This window comes from Natator depressus, chromosome 8, assembly GCF_965152275.1.
Source record: "Natator depressus isolate rNatDep1 chromosome 8, rNatDep2.hap1, whole genome shotgun sequence".
Taxonomy (NCBI): domain Eukaryota; kingdom Metazoa; phylum Chordata; order Testudines; family Cheloniidae; genus Natator; species Natator depressus.
Window position 1 is genome coordinate 76,923,981 of NC_134241.1, and position 20,601 is coordinate 76,944,581.

Consider the following 20,601-nt stretch of genomic DNA (forward strand, 5'->3'; position numbering starts at 1 on the left):
ATGCACAAAAGAATTATGGAACTAAAATGTTTCTGGGTTAAGTTTTTACAGCCACTTTTGAAATTGCTTGAAAGACCATGAAAAAGCTGTGGAGAATGAAGTATACAGTGATATTTAGCACACAAGCGAATTCCTATTAACTTTCCAAACTTTGTGCAGAGTGTACCAAATGGACAGCATGGGTCCACTAGAACTTGTTCTGTCAGAAGTCTTTCAGGACAAGCTAGCTTACTCCTCCCTCTCCCCCCCAAACAAGCAGTTTTACTTTCAGAGAAAATGGCAGAGACATTTACTATAAATTCTTATGCCTGACATGTTGACGCTTATTGCTTCAGAAGTCAGGACTTCACCAGCACAATGAACTCATGGCCTGCCATTAGGAAAGAGCTGGGTAAGAACAGGAAGGAAAATAGGAGGGTTTGTGTGTGTTTTGCTTTGGTGTTTGTGTTTTGTTTTTTTTGCAGGGGAGAGGCGGGAAGATTGAAAGACAAAAAAAAAAAAAAAAGGAAGAGTTCCATTTCCTGCTTTTGCACTCTACACATAGCTTCCCACTGGATGGAAAAACTAGTTGACTGTCTTGAGTTTTTACAAAAGTTATTTTTTGGTACTTCAACTTGCAGTAAATTTCAGGTGATTGTTTTTAAACACATGCAGATATGAAGCTGTAGCAAGGCTGATACTTTAATGAAACACTGCAGAGGGCAAATTATCTACTTTAACGATAGCAGAGAAAATAAAGCAGATTCCTTCCCATACCAAGTTCATAAAAGACAAAATAAGAAGTTATACAACTGTATGTTAAACAGGTGCACACTGAATTAGTTCACCAGACAGAAGGGCCTTTGGAAGCGCTACTGCTTTTTAAGTCAAGCTTACTTGCTATATGCAGAGGGTTCCTTGAATTGGTGGTTGCGATGGCATGCTCCAAGATCTCTAGTTTCCTGATCTTCCCACGCATTGCCTCATCCCCTTTTTCACTGCTGCTGATTCAAGTGTAGCATTATGGCATACCATTTATATCCCTGGGGTAAAACTTGTATACATGCACAACTGACATTCTGAGTTCACGCAACTTGTAACCTTATCAGCCCTGTTTTTGAGAAGGGTTAAGGAAAGAGCCTTGAAATGTAAATCTAGGCTACCCTGTCCCTCAGTGTAGAACTGCAATCAGAGTCAGTGAAACCTCCTGTTTGAATAGGAAGTAGCAGGTGACTGGCGCTGTCTTGCCATGAAGAGCCCTTGATGTGATACCTGCTCTCCACCTCAGTTCAGACCATGGATTTGTAAGCCTTCTGGGCTGAAAAGCTTATTATATAGATAACCAGTTGACTCGGAGTATAGTGCGTCCAGTGCAGGCCACACTTCAAAGAAGAAGGTTAATTGCAAAGGATGCAGAAGAGCTACAAGACTAATTCAAGGTCTGGAAATCATGCCTTGCAGTAAGAGACCAAAGAAGTTCAGTCTATTTAAGTTCACTCTAGAGAAAGTTAAGGGTGACAATCACCATCTACACATGCCTACCTAAATGGGAAAGATTTGACAGACTAAGCTAGCAGAAGCAGGCATAACTAGATCCAATGGTTAGAAACTGAAGCGAGACCAATGCAAACTTTAAAAAAAAAAAATAATAATAATTTGTGATTTATTTCAAGGCAATTATATCCATAAGATTAGTTGTTCTAGTGGTTAAGTGATTCTCCATCATCTAGAGTCTTAAAAGCAACATTGGAGATCTATTTCTAATGATAAGCTATTTCAAAACAGAAGTTACGGTTTGATTCAGAGATTAGTTTATGAATCAGATTCCCCTCCATCCCCAGGCTTTCAATAAAGGGGAAGACAGATCAACCTAAATGCATTTAGATCAGTTACTGGGCCTTCGGAAGGAGGCATGAGCTAGAGGTTGGAGGATTTGACTGGGTGGTCTCTGGTTTTATTACTTTTTCATTTTTTAAACCCGACAGCACTTACAGCAATAGATAGGTACTTTATAAACCTAATAAGGTATTCAGAGTTTCTAGCCTCTCTGTTAAGATTTGAAAACAAATAAGCCAATAGCTAGCGTTGAAAAGTTGCCACTGGATTTTTCCTTAGATACACATAACTCAGTCCCCCAGAATTGGCTTTTGGGATGCAAGACAGCTCTCTAGAGTAGACCACTTCTCTGCTAGTTGGGTGATGGAATGCCATTCAGGCTGCTGCCAACTGCACTATGACTAGTCTCCAGCTTCCCCCAGAGAGCTGCTTGTAGCTCCTGTCACAGAATGGTAGCTCAATAGTATGGAACAGCATGATTTGGCAACAAGCTTTGATGTTCTACTCCCAGCTCTCAGACTTCTTAAGACTTTGCTTCTTAGTTTTGCCATACGAAAAGAAAGGGGAACCAGTTTGATAGTGTTTATGATAGCACTGTGTGTGTGCTAAAATCCAACAGACGGCAGACACAAGCCTCTGGTAAGTCAAGTGACGTCTCAAAGTATCATCTTGTCAACCTATGGTTTTGTCCTGCATTCCATTACATTTGCAGGCAATTAGTGTTTTGCAGGCCCACCCAAGAGTGCAAAGGCTAGCACTGCTTCTCCTTTTTTCACCCTCCTTCAGATGAGCTTACTACCTTCAGCAGTATCAGTTCCCCATTTGAGTACTAAGAGGCTGACAGTTGAACGTCTTTTAATTGTCTCACAAAATCCTTCAGAAAAAAAATCTACAATGCAATTTGTTACTGTGATGTGTTTGCAATAAGATACTATCCTAAGAAATTAACTTTTTTAAGAGAAGCCCTATTGTCTTGTTACTTGCAGGCTTACAGTCTAATATTATATCTTGCCACAAGAATGTCACATGGTGGCAATGGTTACTTAGAAACAGTATTTCTTCAAATTCCAAGTTTATTCCTCAGCACTACCCTGACGATGTACCTCACTTCACTACTGGTATCTGAAAGTCTCTACAAGAGGCTAAATAGTTAATGCAATACAGCAGAATGACTGCCAGCAGTGTACTAACTACAAGAACACCGAACACTCTTTATTACACTGTACCAAACAAGTAATTGTTTCATAATGCTGCAGTTTCTGAACTGTTTACTTACTTTTGTCACTTCCTCTGCCCAAATCTTGTCAGCATTAAGAGTTAAGACAGACATTTAGAACAGCAGACATTTAGAACAGCAGAGAGTGGTTTTAACACAGTAAAGCCATACTTGTGTGTTCTTTAATAATTCTGCCCCCGCATCCCCCCACAAAGAAGTAAAGTTTTTAAAGAGTGGACAACTGTGACTTGTTGCACCCATATGAAGGCCTCTGCTATGAACTATGTTCAGTCAAGAAAATGTAATGCATTCTTTAAACAAAATAAAGAATTCCAGTTTAAACTGCATACCTATAGCACTATATTACGTACATTATGTGAGGTTATAGAGCTATTATAAACTTAAGTGGATACTCTACAGAGTAGAAGTGATGAAAATCCAAAAATTCTCCAAATTGGGAACTTGTCCGTAAAACATGAAGCTCTTAAAATGTAAAATATGTAACTACTTGGAAAATGGATACAAACTAGACAACAACCTAAATTACTTATTGCAAGTTATAAATAAATTAAAGATTTTTAATTTAGTTATGGATACTTGAAGGTTCGCTAAGGTTGAAATATTGATCAACTGAAAGATATGCTCACCCTTCACAAGAGCCTACTAGACAAAACTATGTTAATATAAAACCGTGAAATTGAGACAAGCGATTTCTCTTGCCATCTTAATTCCATTATTGGTTGCGGCCTCCACAAGGATTTGCAATAAATTGGACAATTTCAGTAAACTGGACAATTGATTAAAATTCTATTGTGACATCTCAATAATAAGTTAATATTAAACTTAATACAGCTACAACAGGAGTCTTCCTCACAATGCAGCTTTTCTCTAGTTTATGATGTTGAAATTAGAAGTCTTTTGGAAAGCCATCCCAACACCGTCAAAGTTGTGGTTAAAACATACAATTATGACCCAAGACTTCATTAGTTTTATAACTAGAGGTAAGATATTTTTGGTTTAACGATTCACTGTCCATCAGCAATGGAACCTTTAACACTTCAGTGTTGATTTGTATTACAGGCCCCACTGAAAATCAATGCCATATTGTACCAGATGCTCTACAGACCGAGGACAACGCCACCAGAATGAGGAACCATCATAGAATATTGTGCATGTTCTACAGAAGTAATTTTGACTAGTATGCTAACACTCTGGACTAAAAACTGTATAAATATTTTCCAGGCTGAGAAAGAATCTGCAAATCTTTGCAACAAGTATCTTACAATTGTTATTCCTAAATTAGCCCAGTGATCATATTGCAATATTCATAGTTTCAATTGTTTGTACAATTAGTTTGATATCAAAAGACAAGAAATAGTCCCTAAAATATATAGATTTACAGTTTATTCCAACTGTGACAGAGATGAGACCCTGACAGCATGGAAACTACAAAGATTATGATGTTGAGATTATTTATTATGATAATTCAAACAACATCTGGAGTCTAATCAGATGCTATGGGCGAACAGGTTGCTCAAACTGTTATATCAATACACATCTGTGTGCATGTGTGTATATATCTGTGTTCCTGGTTCATTGGGTGGGTTTACTGTGAAATCTGGAATCATTAGGAGGTAATTAATGCAAATCCATAGAAATACGACACAGACAATTATATATACTGGCTTGGACTGGGTTCAAGAGGTGAGCAAACATCCCTCTCCCCCCAGAAAACAGTATGAAAGGTCAACCTGCACTGACTGTGGATAGAACTCTGAACCAAAGCATGTACAGACACACTGGATGATGGGTAATCCCTGGTAAATTTAACTTGTGTTTATGACACTATTTTATGACATGTTCTCTGTAATGCTTTTGACTGGTTTGGGGTGCCCTCAAGGGCACCATAAAGTAGTGTGAGGTGCAGTTACCCTGAAACGGCCCTGTACAAAAAACTATGGGGAAAGTCAAATAATGCATTTCAGTTGTTTTCCCACAATTGCACTTAATTTTTCAATAGTAAAAAAGTTTCAAATTGGTACATTAAGCTTTCTGACATCAGTAAAGTTGTGGAAACAAGACTATAGTATCGTACACTTTAGATTATTGGATACAGTCTGACAAGGACAATTTAACAATACAGAGCCATGAGTCATTTGTCTAGCACTCCCCCCTCCCCGCCTTTTTTTTTTTTTAAATATAAAGTAAGGACTCTTAAGAAATTGGAATATTGATTCTGTTCTCCATTCCAAATATTTGATATGACAATTAAGGCCACTAGAGATGGATAGCAAGAGGAAACACTTTGTAAAAGAATGTATGAACACAGAAGGCCAACAAACCTTTAGCCATTTTACATGCAGCAAGTTGAGCATGTAAGAGACATTTACCATAATGTTATTTTCTTCAGGCTGAGAGGTGTTTAGTTGCTTTAGTGCATAGATAGAGACAAAACCAGGTTACACTGTTATTACTATAGGTGAACAACATGTTACAAAACACAGAATAGTTAAAACACTGCAAGATTGAACTAAGCAAGTGGTGAAGCATACCTAGAAATCCAAACAGTTGCTGGTTTAATTCAAGTAGTTTTATTCAGCCATCTTAAATACTGCTCTGGGCTACTTCATTTAGCTATTAAACATAATGGTGCATGACTTATGAAGAGATTAAAGTTACATGTTACTACATCTGCATTTGTTTCATTTTCTTTTACAGAACAGAGAAAACATTTAAAGTAAGACCTGAGATTACCACAAAGACGAGCACTAAAACCCTCAATGAAAGTGTGCGCTACTGACTCAGACATTCACTACAGCTATCAAGCCAGATAAACATCCCTCAGAAATAAAGAATGATCCATGGTATCCTGAACCAATCCCTTTACACTTCTTCACCCCCTCTTGATCTTCTGGCTTCTACTCTGAACATTCACTACCAACTGCACAATAAGACTTTAGAGGCCCCTTTGTGCATACTCTGGAAGCTTGAAACCCAGTGTTCAAGAGGAAGAAAAGCATTAAAATGTTCTTAGTTTGAGTTATCAGCCACTAAAGTGGATTTGGAATTGAAGTATAGGCAAGCAAGATGGTAATGTAGATGTACCTTTAATTACATCACAAATTGAGGTGTACTTTATAAAATGCAGTTAGGCATACCTGTGCTAGCTTTAGCACAGAAGACGTGATGTCATGAGCTTCAGTGCAGGCTAGCTGCCCCAGTTCAAGTGCACCTCCCAGTGGGAGTGGGTATGTATTCTGGTTGCTAGCCCACACCAAGGTCTGCGCACCACATCTTCACTCCTATTGTTATCCATGCTAGCTAAATTAAAGCTAATACAGGTATTACACCATAATTTGCAATGTGGATGTACCCTAAGAAGTAGGAAGTCTCATGATCTACCACCAATGAAATACTGACAGATAAATGTTTACAAGAAAAGTATTTTTCTATTACTAGTCCTGTAGTAATGATCAGCAAGTAATTTGTTCCTCTGAATAAAATCAGCAGATTAATTCCCTCCCCCAACTAACAAAAATCTAATAATGCATGTAAGCAAATCACAACATAACTTGAGATAAAACTAAGATGAATGAGGCCACTTAAATGTTTTGGAAATGGTTGTTCCTGGGATTTTTATGTTTGGTAAAATGTGTATCTGCTACACTGGCCCTAGCAAGCTAATACCCAAGGTAACAGGACTTGTAGCTGTTAATATGTAAAAAGGTATAAAGATGTGATAAGTTCCCTGAAATTATGTAAAACGTGTGACAAGCTATTTCAAAGAAAAAGACAAGAATATTTAGCATAGGGCAAGGCTGAGCCTTCTGAAGGCTCCAAACTAGTCTACTTATGCTCCCACACTTCTAGTAAACAATCAAACCACCAAAAAAATATTTTTTATATATTATAAAAAGTGTCTGGCTTCTAGCATAAGTAATTACAATTTGCATAGGGCCAGAATTGTCTATGTTTGAGACCCAAATGTGGAGAGTTATGGTGAACTTCTTGTTTTTTAATTAAAAGATTATTCTACTTACCGCAGCTCTAGCTTCTGCAACTTTTGCCTTCTTCAGTCTGGTTTTTGCTGCATCCAAATCTAGTCTTTTATTTTGCAATAGTTTGCGTTCTTTCTGGAAGTTTAGGAAAATCCGTTGGTATAAAGGATCATGAAATAAGCTGTGGGCTTGTACTACATAAAGACCACTCACTCACTCCTGTGGATTATATTTGTAACATACTGCATACAAGCAGCCTCCTAAAACTGACACCACAGGCATAATTAGATACAGAATTAGATCCAGATTTTTTTTATTATTATTTTAACTCCTATCTAAGATAAGAGACACTTACTAAAAGTGGCAGATACTCAAGAAAAAATTTTCTTGAGTCAGACAACCCCCCCCCCCCAAAAAAAACCCACGACATGCATTACTTAAGACAAAAGTCTCAACTGCTTCTTCCTTATTGTAAGTTTAAAAAAAACTCCATGATTTATCTAGCCCTTTACTTAAATGTTTATATTTAGAACTATTTACAAATGTTTAAAATACATTTGTCAACTTACAGTAATTGTTTTATAATCTCCTTCTATAAAATTTCTTAGAGGAGTGAGGAAGTTTATAGCAGATGTTTGAATTAGTTCTCTATCTGCTGTTCCAATTCGCTTTTGTGTTTCTCCACATTTAATTAATGCATTTCCTGCAAAGGAGAAGAGACGGTTGTTAAACAGTGATTCCTATAGGTGGTTATGCAAATTTCTACAAGCACAAGAATTTAGGCCAACATTTTGAAAAGAATTACCAAATGCTAAACAAATAGCTTTTAAAGAAAAAGTTAGAACCAAGGCTGTTTTAATGAAAGTCACTAACTGGAAGTTCTGAAGGAACTAACATTCATTGTTAGATCTTAATCTATTGAATAGTTACAGCACTGTGGTAGTAGTACTACCTATGGCAATTCCATTTCGCATTTACTAATGAAAGTTCTAATTGTCAGTATTAGTCCAGAAGCAGTTTCCCCCCTTTTGACAGTTTGATTCACCTATCTGAGGTTTTGCTAAATAGAAAAATGTCAGCTGTTGAGAATGCTTTTTGCATTTTATGTAAACTCTGAAAGTCTACTTTTGAAGACACAGGTAGGCTTTGTACTTTAATACAAAACGTTAGTAAATTTGATTCTGAAGAACAGGGTTATGAAAACAACTTCAGAGAGACACCATGATCAGATGCTTCCAATGATCACACATTTTACTGTTCTTAGAATTTTTAATTAATTAAAAGAGAAAAGGGACTGGGGACCTTATCATTCAAAGTTTGTTTTGTATGCCCTTGAGGTATGGAACTTTTCAGTGCAAGTGCTAATCAATACCAGTTTCCTACCAAAATTCATCCTTGCTCAACATATTAAGTATGACGCAATGACACTATTTGAAAGCTAATGCTGTAACTTATTTATTTTTGCATCCTAGAATGAATCAAGTTGCAATGGCTGCATACTTATAAGAAGTTACACACATTGGTATGAATAAGCTGAGTTTCATTTAGTTTGTTTTATATTAAGATTAGAAAGCTTCAGGCCTGGTTAATACTTGGACAACCAGCCACTGATGTTTAAAGTGTCTCGTCACTTCTCTGATTGTAAAGGTTGCCATTACTGAAGTTATACCCATACACTTTCTGTGAAAATCTATACTTGGATGCTTCAAACAGCAAGAGTAGGTTATCTTCTACTTAACAGAAAATCCTATTAATTTCAGATGCAAAGATCTACGATTCAATTCCTTGTGGAAATTCATCTCACAAAACAAGGTTTTTTGATTTACTTGCTCAGCTGGCTTATGTTCTGAAATGAAAATTATCAAGCTTTGTAGTATGTGTATTTTGGCAACAATATACCTATATATTAAACAGTTGGTTAATTTTAACTGTTACCTATATTAAACTGATGGGTAGGTTTAAGAGAAGATGAGACCTGGACTTCATGTTATTAAGACCCAGTCTCAAAACTTTTCCTGGAAAATACCAGAGATGACATTATAGAGGAGTACGTTTTTGGGGGAGTAAGAGAAACATATCCATGAACAAATCTACTCTAATAATCCCTTGTAGAAAGTAGTTAAAAAAAAAGTCAGGACTATGAAACTGCACTGAGATTTTAAACAAGAACGTAGTTGTTTCCCACAGCATTTCTACTCTGCACACAGTACATATGTATTTCATATCTTTTTCAAATAAATCACTGTATTCAAAAGAAAGGAACTGCATTTTTCCCTTGTGACTCGAAATTCATAGGGAAACAAAATGTGAGCTATCTGTTCAGGTAGTAAAGTTATGCATCCACTAGGGGGGTAGAGTTAGGGTTCCAACAGCAGCCATAACTAATGCTACCCTCATCTTCATTTTAGATTAAGGCTTCAGAGCTTTAATATTCTCAAAGATGTACACTGAATACACAAATTTGTGCAGTTATTTTTTTTGAAATTTGAGTCATCTCCTGGGCTCAAACTTACCATATGCTGTTCCTGGGCCAAACTCATTCCCTGCATCAATCATATACTGGCCTAGTAGTTCTGGGTTATTCATACGACTTGGTGCTTTGCGGTCCAGCTTCTCGTAGACAAATTCTTCTATTCTAGCATCTAAAAAAAAGCGTTATTTGCTAATTTGAAGCACAATTACTGTAAATCAAAGCAGTATTTAAAAAAAATCTTCACTCATAGAAAATCAACTTACTAACTAATTCATTCAAGGAATATCAAAGTATTAGGTAACTGACGAAACTGGATAAAGTGATTAGACTAACTTATCACAGTTAGTGACAAATCTCCATCTGCTCTGTTTACAAGTATTTCTAATATTATCCATGAAAATTCAACACAGGCTCTTGTAATAAAGCAAATTCATACCTTCTTACACATCAGTAGTATTAGAGGTTATGCAGGGCACATCATCCCTAACACTTGAGCCATTGTCACTAAATGCAGTTGCAGTTTCGACTGATTTCATCTGTAAACTAGTGTAAACCTAGCCTAGCACTTTTGTCAGTATAACTTATGTTGCTCAGGGGTGTGAAAAAAAAAAAAAAAAAAAAACCCAAAAAAACCCCACACCCCTGAGTGACATAAATTACACCGACAGAAGCACTATGGTGTGGACAGCACTATGTTGGTGGGAAACGCTCTCCTGCAGACATAGGTATTGCCGCTCATTGGGGGCAGGGTTTAATTATATTGATTGGAGAGCTCTTTTCCATCAGCATAGAGCTAGTACGTGAGAGATCTTACAGCGGCACATCTGCGTAAGTACAGCTGTGCCGCTGTAAGCTCTCTAAGGTAGACATGGCCTCAGTAAGCAGTTCTGAATTCACCAGGAACAGAACAGCGCCTTCTTCCCTATAGCCACACAGACGTCTGTTTCCAAAAGTACTTAGTAAAAACTCTGCCTCTAGAGTCAGCAGTAGATATCACTACGTGTAGTGAGTAAATCTGTTGAGTATGAAAGAGGGTTTTTTTTTGTTTTTTTTAAAAAGACACGAAGTCTAGAAGTCACACAAATGCTCTCTTCAGCTTTGATTTCTTTAATATTTCAAATCTCTAATGTGCTAGAGATCGGTTTGACACTGAGCCTTGGATGTGAAGACACCTCAAACTTTGACTTGGCTAGAGTCACAATCTGAGTTTTGTAACTTTGGCTGATCTCTAATTTCATAAAGAGCACTTATGCTTACCACTGAAACTGTCATGCACTTGTCACATACATCTGCCACAAGTTTCTCGTGAGCTACAGTAGCATTTTGGGGTCAGGATTATTGTATAGCGCCAAGTAGGCTTTCCCTATATTAGTGATTGCTTGTACCCTTTAACTGTAGCATAAACAAATCCGTTCACCCTGTTTACCTATCCATTACTACTACTTAGAATCCAGCATTCTTCTGTAGCAGAGCTTTCAGTTCCATTACTCATAGGAAAAAATGGCTGTGCTTGGATTGTGGAGAGAAGATATACATGTCTTAAGGTACCAAATAAAGCATTTAGGCAGAAAGCATTTGTCAAGGTTCCTCCCCCACCCTGAACTCTAGGGTACAGATGTGGGGACCTGCATGAAAACCTCCTAAGCTTACTTTTACCCGCTTAGGTTCCCCAAGGTACAAATTAATTTTATCCTTTGCCCTTGGAATTTCCACTGCCACCAAACTTTAACTGGGTTTACTGGGAAATGTAGTTTGGACACATCTTTCCCCCCCAAAATCCTCCCAACCCTTCCACCCCACTTCCTGGGGAAGGTTTGGTAAAAAATCCTCACCAATTTGCATAGGTGACCACAGACCCAAACCCTTGGATCTCAGAACAATGAAAAAGCATTCAGTTCTCTTACAAGAAGGCTTTTAATAGAAGTAAAGGAATCACCTCTGTAAAATCAGAATGGTAGATACCTTACAGGGTAATTAGATTCAACACAGAGAATCCCTCTAGGCAAAACCTTAAGTTACAAAAAAGACACACAGACAGGAATAGTCATTCTATTTAGCACAGCTCTTTTCTCAGCCATTTACAGAAAGCATAATCTAACACATACCTAGCTAGATTACTTACTAAAGTTCTAAGACTCCATTCCTGTTCTATCCCCGGCAAAAGCAGCATAGACAGACAGACACAGACCCTTTGTTTCTCTCCCTCCTCCCAGCTTTTGAAAGTATCTTGTCTCCTCATTGGTCATTTTGGTCAGGTGCCAGCGAGGTTACCTTTAGCTTCTTAACCCTTTACAGGTGAGAGGATTTTTCCTCTCGCCAGGAGGGATTTTAAAGGGGTTTACCCTTCCCTTTATATTTATGACAGCATTAAAGAAAGCATTTTTTAGAGAAAAACAGATTAAGGTGTGACACTCAAGTTGAAGCGAGATAGCTGGTTTGAACTGAGTATTTTCAGATTGGATCAGAACTGAATACAATTCAGAGAGCTGAAAGTAAGGTTTAGATAAAATTGAGATATTGCCATCCATTCATTACACTGTAGTTAATGACTCAGGCTTCTGGTTAAACGTTTAGTGAGACATTTTATAAGCTGTTTATTTTTTTCCTCTTAAAACCAGAAACCCAAATTATGTAGTGTTTAAGTTTATTTCCTCTATTATTTCAAGCCAGAGACTCAAAGCACTGTAATTTTATTATTTATAGTCTAAACTGTCTCTGGTTCACTCAGATTTTAAGTGAATAAATTCGACAAGTGTTTCAGATCCTTAAGTCTGCTGATGAAGAGAGATCAGATACTGCACTGGAACCTAGATTTGAATCCTAGACTTAAAGTCAAGCCAGGGTGACCACTCAGCTCAATCTCCCATAGCACTCCTGCCAAGTAGATGGCCCAACTGAGCACAGAAGGGGAACCTGAAGCTGTTGCCTTAGCATTACTGCTGCTCTGCTCCTAGCAGCTGCTCCATATGAAGGACAAGGAAGCATTGCTTACTTTTAGAGTAGGGGAACATTAGTTCTAGCTACCAATTGTGATAAGTGTGACTTGTTGCCAAATACACTGAAACCCTCCCCTACCTGTCTGAATCCCCACCATTTCAAAGATGTGGGGACAGAGGGGGGAGAGAAGGGAGTGAAAGGGGAGGGAAAGTTACTTAGCTTGGGCACTCACATCTTTTCCAATACCATTTGTTTATCAGCCACTCATCTACTGAGGTCAAAATTCCCTGCAATCATCCTATGACTGTAGGAAGCAAAGAACTTAACTCTCTGCTGCATCTGCTCCTCCTCTGCCCCAAAGAAGAGAATGGAGCTAGCATTTTTTTTTTTTTAAATAGGCCATCCTATTTATGTAATGGGAACTATAATATACAGGTTTCATAGAATTTGGCTTTTAATTATATTTTTATTCAAGGTCTGTGTATCCATCTGCTGCAGAATTTATTCTGGAATCCACCTCTTGCAACAAGTACGCTCCATGATTTCAGCACCATTCAGTTAAAAGAAGTGTTTCTATTTTTCTGGATGTCAGGAAAACTTTGAAGATGTGAAGGAAGAGTAAGTTGGAGGTCTGAGTATACAAACTGCTTGAAACAATAGCTCTGAGAGGCATGAACTGTTACACTTACCTCAACAGGTGAAGACTGAAACCTAAAGATGACCGTTTGCATCAATACGGTCAACTATTTCACTGCCACTCATTTTAGCGGACATATGCAGCTAATGTGCTTGTTCCACAATCCTAAACTGCCTTACTCCCTCCTGGATACCATGAGCCTCATTCACCACTTTATGCAGCGGCCAAAACACTCAGCTTCACCTCTGACAGGTTCTAGAAAGCAACTATGCTTTAATACAAAACTGGCATATTAAACTAAGTGTGGAACACCATAAAATTGAATTTTGTATCTGAACAGTACCAGTTGTAACACTCAATTTCATGCTGAATCAAACAAAAACATCCATCTTTTAATTTAAGAGAATCTTACAGGATTTCCAGTTTGCCACACCAGAATGTCACAGAACCCAGGTATTTTGCAACAGAGTTTAGGTCCAGCTTCCCATGGAATACTGTGAAGATGTGAAGAGCCTACAAAAATTATGATTTCTAGTAGGTACTATGAAGTTGTGAAAATTGCTGTATCAGTGAATACCTCTGTGTAAAAATGGAATCCACCGTGGGCTGACAGTGCTTGTATACCCACCAAGCTAGGGAAAATGGAAAGCAGTTACCCTTAGCAACTGTACTCTGACCACACAACGGGTATGTAAGGAGGTTGGCTGAAGTTGGGGAAAACAGATTCTCCTAACTCCTCAACAGGAAGCTTGGATTTGGAACAGCTGAACAGAAACCAAGGTGGTGACGCTAACCTTAGAAACCTCAGAGGCTGGGTGGGTCGGGGAAGACTCACAGCCACATAGGAAGTTTTGGGCAGGAGAAGGGAAGCAATTGGGAGGTTTTTGTAGCAGGGAGCCCTGGTATAGCTGCACGACCAGCCAAGGTTAAAGTGCTCCATGGTTAAGAAAAAAAGCCATGCACTGCAGGAGGAACATGGAAACCTGCAGAGAACTCTGACCCTAGCCCAAAGAATGCTCTGGAGTGGTGAGGCAGGGAAATGCATGCAGGCTGTATTTCTGTACAGATCTGGGTACTTCTCATCAATTAAAGAGAGTAAAGTCTGTGTTATGCCTATCACATTGAAGAGTTAACCCAAGCATACAGAACAGCTTCCAGACTAACAGAGACTTTGACACAGCTTTTCTATTACTTTAAGATCAGCAGCTACAGACAATCATAAAGCTGAGGGGTTCTTGCTATAACTGTACATGGCACTTTGCATTAAGATGGAACCCTACGCAGGGTGGATAAAGATCAACTTTTTAAATAAAAAAGAAATTTGATTTATTTAATGCACTCTTTAAAAAAAAAAAAAAAGTGTAGGCTGCCATAATTTCAAATATTCAGGCCTAAACTCAGTATAATCTATTACAATTATTTAAGTAAAAATATTGAAGCAGTATACCACTTTTGCTGTGAAATTTTTAGATTCACCGAACTGGTGGAAGTCACTGGCTGAGCACCTAGAACCAGGTGTTAACGAAGTGCTAAACCAGCTTTTGATGGCAGTAGCCACTTTTGCAGATGCAGAAAGAATATTTTCTTTTCAATGTATTCAATTCAATGACTAGTTCATTGAGAAGCCAACTGACAGTTGAAAAAAGCAGGAAAGCACGTTTTCTCTCCAATCTCTGAATCAAAAATGAGGTGTGTGCGGATGAGATCTAGAAGTATGGAAGTTTTGAAGAACAGTGACCATACACGAACAGTTCAATTCAATAACTACGGATAATACTTCCTTTGTTTGTTAGGCCAGTGTCAAATGAAAACAGGTTTGCTAAACTTTGTCCAGCACATTTAAGATGTTTTTTGTTCGATGAAACAGTTTTAAAATTGGTTCGTGCATTTTTAATTGAATTCCAAGTTCTATCCAAATATAGCTCAACGTAAATGAGTAAAAAATTAATCTAGCAAATTAAAGTATTAGTTAATATTTTAACTTAAAAATGTAAATGTTAAGATTATTAATAAATGTATGCGAAGCTATATAGTTGCTTAAATGTCTATAGAGAAGGTTTCCTCTGGTTAGGAAAAAGCACCAAATTTAGTGTAAAGGCTATATTTAATTGAAAATCAGTATGTTCTCATTTGTTGGTAACCATTACCATCAACCTGTCTTTAGGAAAATAACTAAAGAGTACAAATGCAAAGTAAGATAAAGATTAAGCATTTAAATCAATGTTTCCTGCTTGATGATTAAATGATGATTTAATTAAAAAAAATCTGTGATTTCAGTTAACTGTTATTTACATCAACCCATCCACCCCAAAAGACATTAAAAACAGTTCATATAATTTAGTCTATGTTAGTTAATGAGAATCATACGACCCACTAAAAAAAAAAATCTAGAAGAGGAAATGAAGATTATAACCAATTGAAACTGTAGGGGGAATTGAGATAGAATACAACTCAAGAAAATCATTCAAGCTAGAAATTGGCCAGGATATTAGGTTTACAACTTGGAGTTAAGCCAATAGCTTGTAATGAGAAGCTTAGTTGATTAATTTAGTCTTATTCTGTGAGCAGATTATTTGAATTTATTCACTTTAAGGATTTACTGCCAATATTTGACATTTGAGCTTTGTTGCTTGTGTGTGACCTATCAGCTAAGGATCATGATCTTGTTTATTTTCCAGCTGAATAAGAACACAAGCACTTTTGGTTTCCACAAATACACATGAAAACTTGAAGTTTTATGAACATTTCCCTAGTAAACCACCACTCAAATATTTGTGAAAAGCAAACCAAAAGGGCAATTAGCATGGCCAGAACAGATTTGTTGCAAAACTCAGAAGTGTGCTGGCCTTGTTCACCAAGGTCTAATCAAAACTCTTTTTCGTAAAGAGTCACTAAATGTAACATGACAAGTGATCAGAACCCCAGTTGCTATTCTCAAAGAAAAATATCAAGCAGCATCATGCCCCTAATACAATGGTGGAGAAGCAACACAATACAGACTGAGGGAAGAGTGACACCTATTAAATAATCAACATATCTTCCCGAGCATTTTGTTTTCCTTTGGGGTAGGGGGAATTCTCTCATCTTAGTACTGATGAAGACAGACCCTGCATAGCTTAGATGAGATATGACAGGATCAGAGCCTAAGATGTTTTGAGACAACCCTCACACAATCATTATTCTGCTATAGATTCCAGATGCCGTTTTATGTAGTCAAGTCTTTGCATTGGAATTAAGAGCTAATTTATTGCATTATATCAAAAAAGCATTGTACATCTTGTACATGTAAGTTTTAAACAGGAACAATGAACTGCAGTGTGTATAAATATGCAGCAGTGACTCTGCCAAATACACACACAAATAGACAAGCCTGTTAACACTGAAGTATCGATGAAAAACCCAACAAGTTTCTTACTTGGGTTTGGCTGCAATAAAACCTCTGTCTGTTTCATAATTTTTTCTGTCCACAGTTTAGTACATTCTGCTTTGCTGAGGAGGTTCTCCAAGTGAGCATCCAGTTCAGTCTTCTCTGCTTGACCAAGTTTTTCTTCAGTAAACTATTGGTTAAAAAGAGCTAGATTAGCAATGCAAGTCTGGTCAGCACAAACAGCCTCATGTAATGTTAGCCTTTATCTAATTATGTTTTATTTCATGTAAAAGCTTTTTTGAAGACTGACGCTTTACTCAGTCTTCAGCAACTAAGCCCTACTAATATTACTGAAAAAATAAATTTTAAATGAAATGAAGATACCTTTGAAAGCTAGCAAATGTGCATTTGAGTTTGCAAGTTCATACTCTGAGCTTTCAAATTCTTACTGAATTAAAGCATACTATTCATTTCAACTAGTGTTTAAGTCACCACAATAGGATTTTAGTTTTAACATGGAGAAATTTCATGCTCATGAAAGAGCACATAGCATCTGTGTCTGGATCCAGAGACAGGTATGCTTTCCCAAACAGCTCTACTATTACACCTCAGTCCTCACTTGCAAACCTAGTGCCCATCACAAGAAGAGATTTAAGTCCCAGGAGTATAGACAACTGCCAGCCATTTTAGGTTGAGTTTTAGTCTTCCAGTTACAGAAAATTGCACACTAGTGGGTCTGGGTCTTGTTCTAACCCCTGAACTGATTTAGGGTTTGTCACCTCCATCTCCAATGTTAAATTATGTACTCATCTGACAACCCCGTTTAGGTTGGGCATTTCCAGAGAAGGAAACCTGGCTAGGTAATTAAATCCCGAGCAAGTTTACAATTTAACATAACCAGACTAAAAGTATTCTGGCTGCAGTAACTTCAACATTCTCTGCAGTAAGTTGTAGAAGAGAACCAAAAGCAAAACTAACTGGAAAAGGAATCAGATTGGACAACGTTGTTTCTCTTTCCATTATGCAGAGTGAAAAAGGGTAACTTGGTAGTGCCTCTTTTTCAAAACTGGACATATGTTCATCTTCACTGGGGATCCACATCAATGCAAGGATCTGCACAAATGTTGTCTGTGGTCTTATTTTGTAGGCATATTAATATTGTTCCATTTTCTAATGTTTATAAAAATAATTTCAAAACTTTACATTTCAAAACTTTACATTGCTTTACATTTGCTAAAAGGAATGTTTGATTAAATGAAGTTTGATTAAACCATGTTTTCCACAACAGAAAAAAGTAATGTGCCTAGCAAAAGAATAAGGAGTTAATAGGAAGAGTAACAGCATGCACTGTTTCTTTTGATGATGAGAATTGGAATACAGATATAGACTCCAAATTTACTAATCAAGACACTGCCTTATTGAATCAGTTCAAAAACAGACCCTCATCCATCAAGCAGACTGAAGTTTATGAAAACATTAAGGTTTGGCTCATAAAACATGTAGCTCTTGGTTATAACAGATTATGAACGAAGGCCAAATCTACACTACAAACTGTTGCCAGCATAGCTATGTAGGTCAAGGGTGTGATATGTGACCGACATACCTGTGCTGGCAAAACAGTCCTAGTGTGGAAACTATGCTTTTGCTGGTAGAGTTTATTAGCCTAGATTAGTTTACCACTATCAGTTGCAGCAACACTAGTAGTGCTTTGCTGGTATAGTACACCAATGTAATTCCTTCTGTAAACCTGTGATCTAAGTTTCCAGGTGACTTTACTACTATATAAAGAGATTTCTAACACAACTCCAGTTTCAGAAAAGGAACATAAGTAGGTCTCCATTTCCTCGGACCCAGCCAAAGAATACTGACCTTAGTATCTGGGTGAGACTTGTGCAGAACTAACTGGCTAAAACTAATCCAGGTAAGGTTGAAGTGAAATTACCTGTCTGGAAGAAGTAACCAAAAGAGATTGCAAGAATATTGGCTTGTTTAAGTCTGTGCGCATCTCCTCCACCATTTGTTTGTCAGATTCACAACACAGGGGTCCGTTTAGACTCCCAGCTGCTACCAGAAGATGTGGCTTGCTCAGCTTTTATTATTTACATAAAGCTAGGAGGCTGCATCCATTCATTTTGTATGTGAACCTCACAACTATCATCCATGCCTTTGTCACCTCAAGATGAAATTACTCCAATGCATTCTGTGGGCAACATTTTAAAAGCATCCAGAAACTGAAGCTAATGAAGAATGCGGCTGCCTGCTTGGTAACTGGGATGTCTTGCCATGATTCTCAGTGGCTGTCTGTGGGTTTCTAGTTTACAAGATTGATTGACCCATAAAGTCCAGAATGGCGGAGAACCAACGGGAGAGAGTCCCATATCACAGAGCATCAAAACCGCTCAAGATTAAGTGCCCACTAGCATAAGACAGACAACACTGCTGGCTAGGCATTCTCCATGAGGAACATTTCACAACATGGGAGTTCCCTCTCCCTGATCTCTAAGAACCCAAATATTTGAAGGTCAATCTGCCACCACCACCACAGCAGCATCTGAGAGAGGGGAACTTAAAAAAGGTGTGGAATTGCTGGAAAAAGGATATTTGAGTTTCTAACTGCTGCATGGTGGGTGCTGTACATTATTTATGTTTAGGTATCCATTTTGCTGTATTTTTAATTATGGTCAAGAGTGCATAGAACATATGGATCTATTAGTGTTTTATACAAATGCAAATACTTTCATGTTTTTAATAATTAAACTCATTTTCTTTTTCATCATTTGTTTACACTTTTTCATCATACTCAGAAAGTCAAATAAGATTGGTTAGTTTCTCTTTCTAGTTCTCATATAACCTGTAGTGTAAAGAAGTTTAGGGTACAGAAACTGAAGTTTTATAGACATTAAGACATTTCTAGTTCTGTTGTGTTCTTAGATTGAAAGCTCCTGGGGCAGGGAAAGTGCATTTACAAGTCATCACATAAGTTATGGTGTTAAGTGACATTCACCACAGTTTACTTTTTAGGGTTGACTAATTTCAATAAGTTACACTGTCATTTTTGATACAGCACCCTCTAAGTCATTCGTCTTACAAATGAAGAGCTTTTCTATTGTCCTAATGATGTCTGTATGAGCCTTCCAAGTAACAGAGAAGCTGACTGGACAATTTTACTATTCATCCTGTATATACACAAAGTGGTATCAAGTACAGTTTCAATTGAGAGAAAAGACTTAAGTACATTAATTTTGAATGTTATTTGCAATGTAGTAACATTTTTAGACAGAAATGGTTTTCATATTGATGTTCCCCTAAGTCAATGCCATACTGCTGTCACTCTAGTTCTCCCCAAAGTGGTGAAAGCTACCTTAAACTCTAAAATTGAAATGGCTTTATTTCATATCCTCTTCATGATTTATGAATTTAACATTCAAAACTGAAAAGGTAAAGGTGGCAGTGATCTGCACCCTGAAGCTTTGCCTTTAACTTTTAAGGGATAGCTAGCACATGGCTGCTCCAAAAAAGGCAGATGGTGTTACATTTTAACAAAAGAAAGGTAACACTTTTCTAGAGCTCTATTCAAAGTAGAAAATTAGACTGCTTTCTAGGACACAGTAACATATTGCCATATTGGATCATACCAGTGCAGGATCTAGTCCGGTAGCCCATCATTAAACCAAATAACAAAAGCAGCTGGTGTGTAATATGGACAATTTATTTAAGGGGAAAACTGGCTTTTTCCACATGGGAACAACTCTATCTACCCCTTCATACCTTGGTGTTACAGAGCTGTTCAGACACAAAAGCCCATGTTAGTGAGCTCCTGAAACACAGCCACTACCTTCCCCAACTCCAACAGAGGCCACACAACAAGAGGTACGGCTTCTGCTGTATGGCCCCAGGAGGAGGGAAAGACTGACCCATTCTTGCCTGGCTTTTGATAGAGAGCATACTAGTTGTGGGAGCTGGGTCTCTGGAATCTTCCCAACAATTGCTGTTCAGGTTAGTTTGAGATTCCATTTTCCCCGAAGACCAGGGACATCTGGACACCTTCCTCCTTAAACGACAATCAAGATGAGGATGAGGAAGAACTCTTCAACCCCACAAAAACTTTGTTTTGTTCCCAGCAAGCAGAACCTGTTTTTACAAGGGTGATGACTGCTA

At 37.7% G+C, this 20,601-nt stretch overlaps 1 protein-coding gene across 5 annotated transcripts in view; it reads right to left on the minus strand.

The window, feature by feature from the left end:
- Nucleotides 1–20,601, minus strand: part of SH3GLB1 (SH3 domain containing GRB2 like, endophilin B1) — a 34,246-nt gene that overhangs the window by 10,508 nt on the left and 3,137 nt on the right. The window contains exons 2-7 of one of the 5 annotated variants that reach the window (XM_074961385.1): nt 16,492–16,633; nt 9,543–9,671; nt 7,599–7,732; nt 7,072–7,164; nt 5,374–5,460; nt 3,092–3,115 (exon numbers count right to left, since the gene is read on the minus strand). In XM_074961385.1, the coding sequence (XP_074817486.1) occupies nt 3,092–3,115; nt 5,374–5,460; nt 7,072–7,164; nt 7,599–7,732; nt 9,543–9,671; nt 16,492–16,633 (609 nt within the window). The remainder of the gene's footprint in view (nt 1–3,091; nt 3,116–5,373; nt 5,461–7,071; nt 7,165–7,598; nt 7,733–9,542; nt 9,672–16,491; nt 16,634–20,601) is intronic. The other 4 variants (XM_074961386.1, XM_074961389.1, XM_074961387.1 and 1 more) reach the window with 4 other exon arrangements.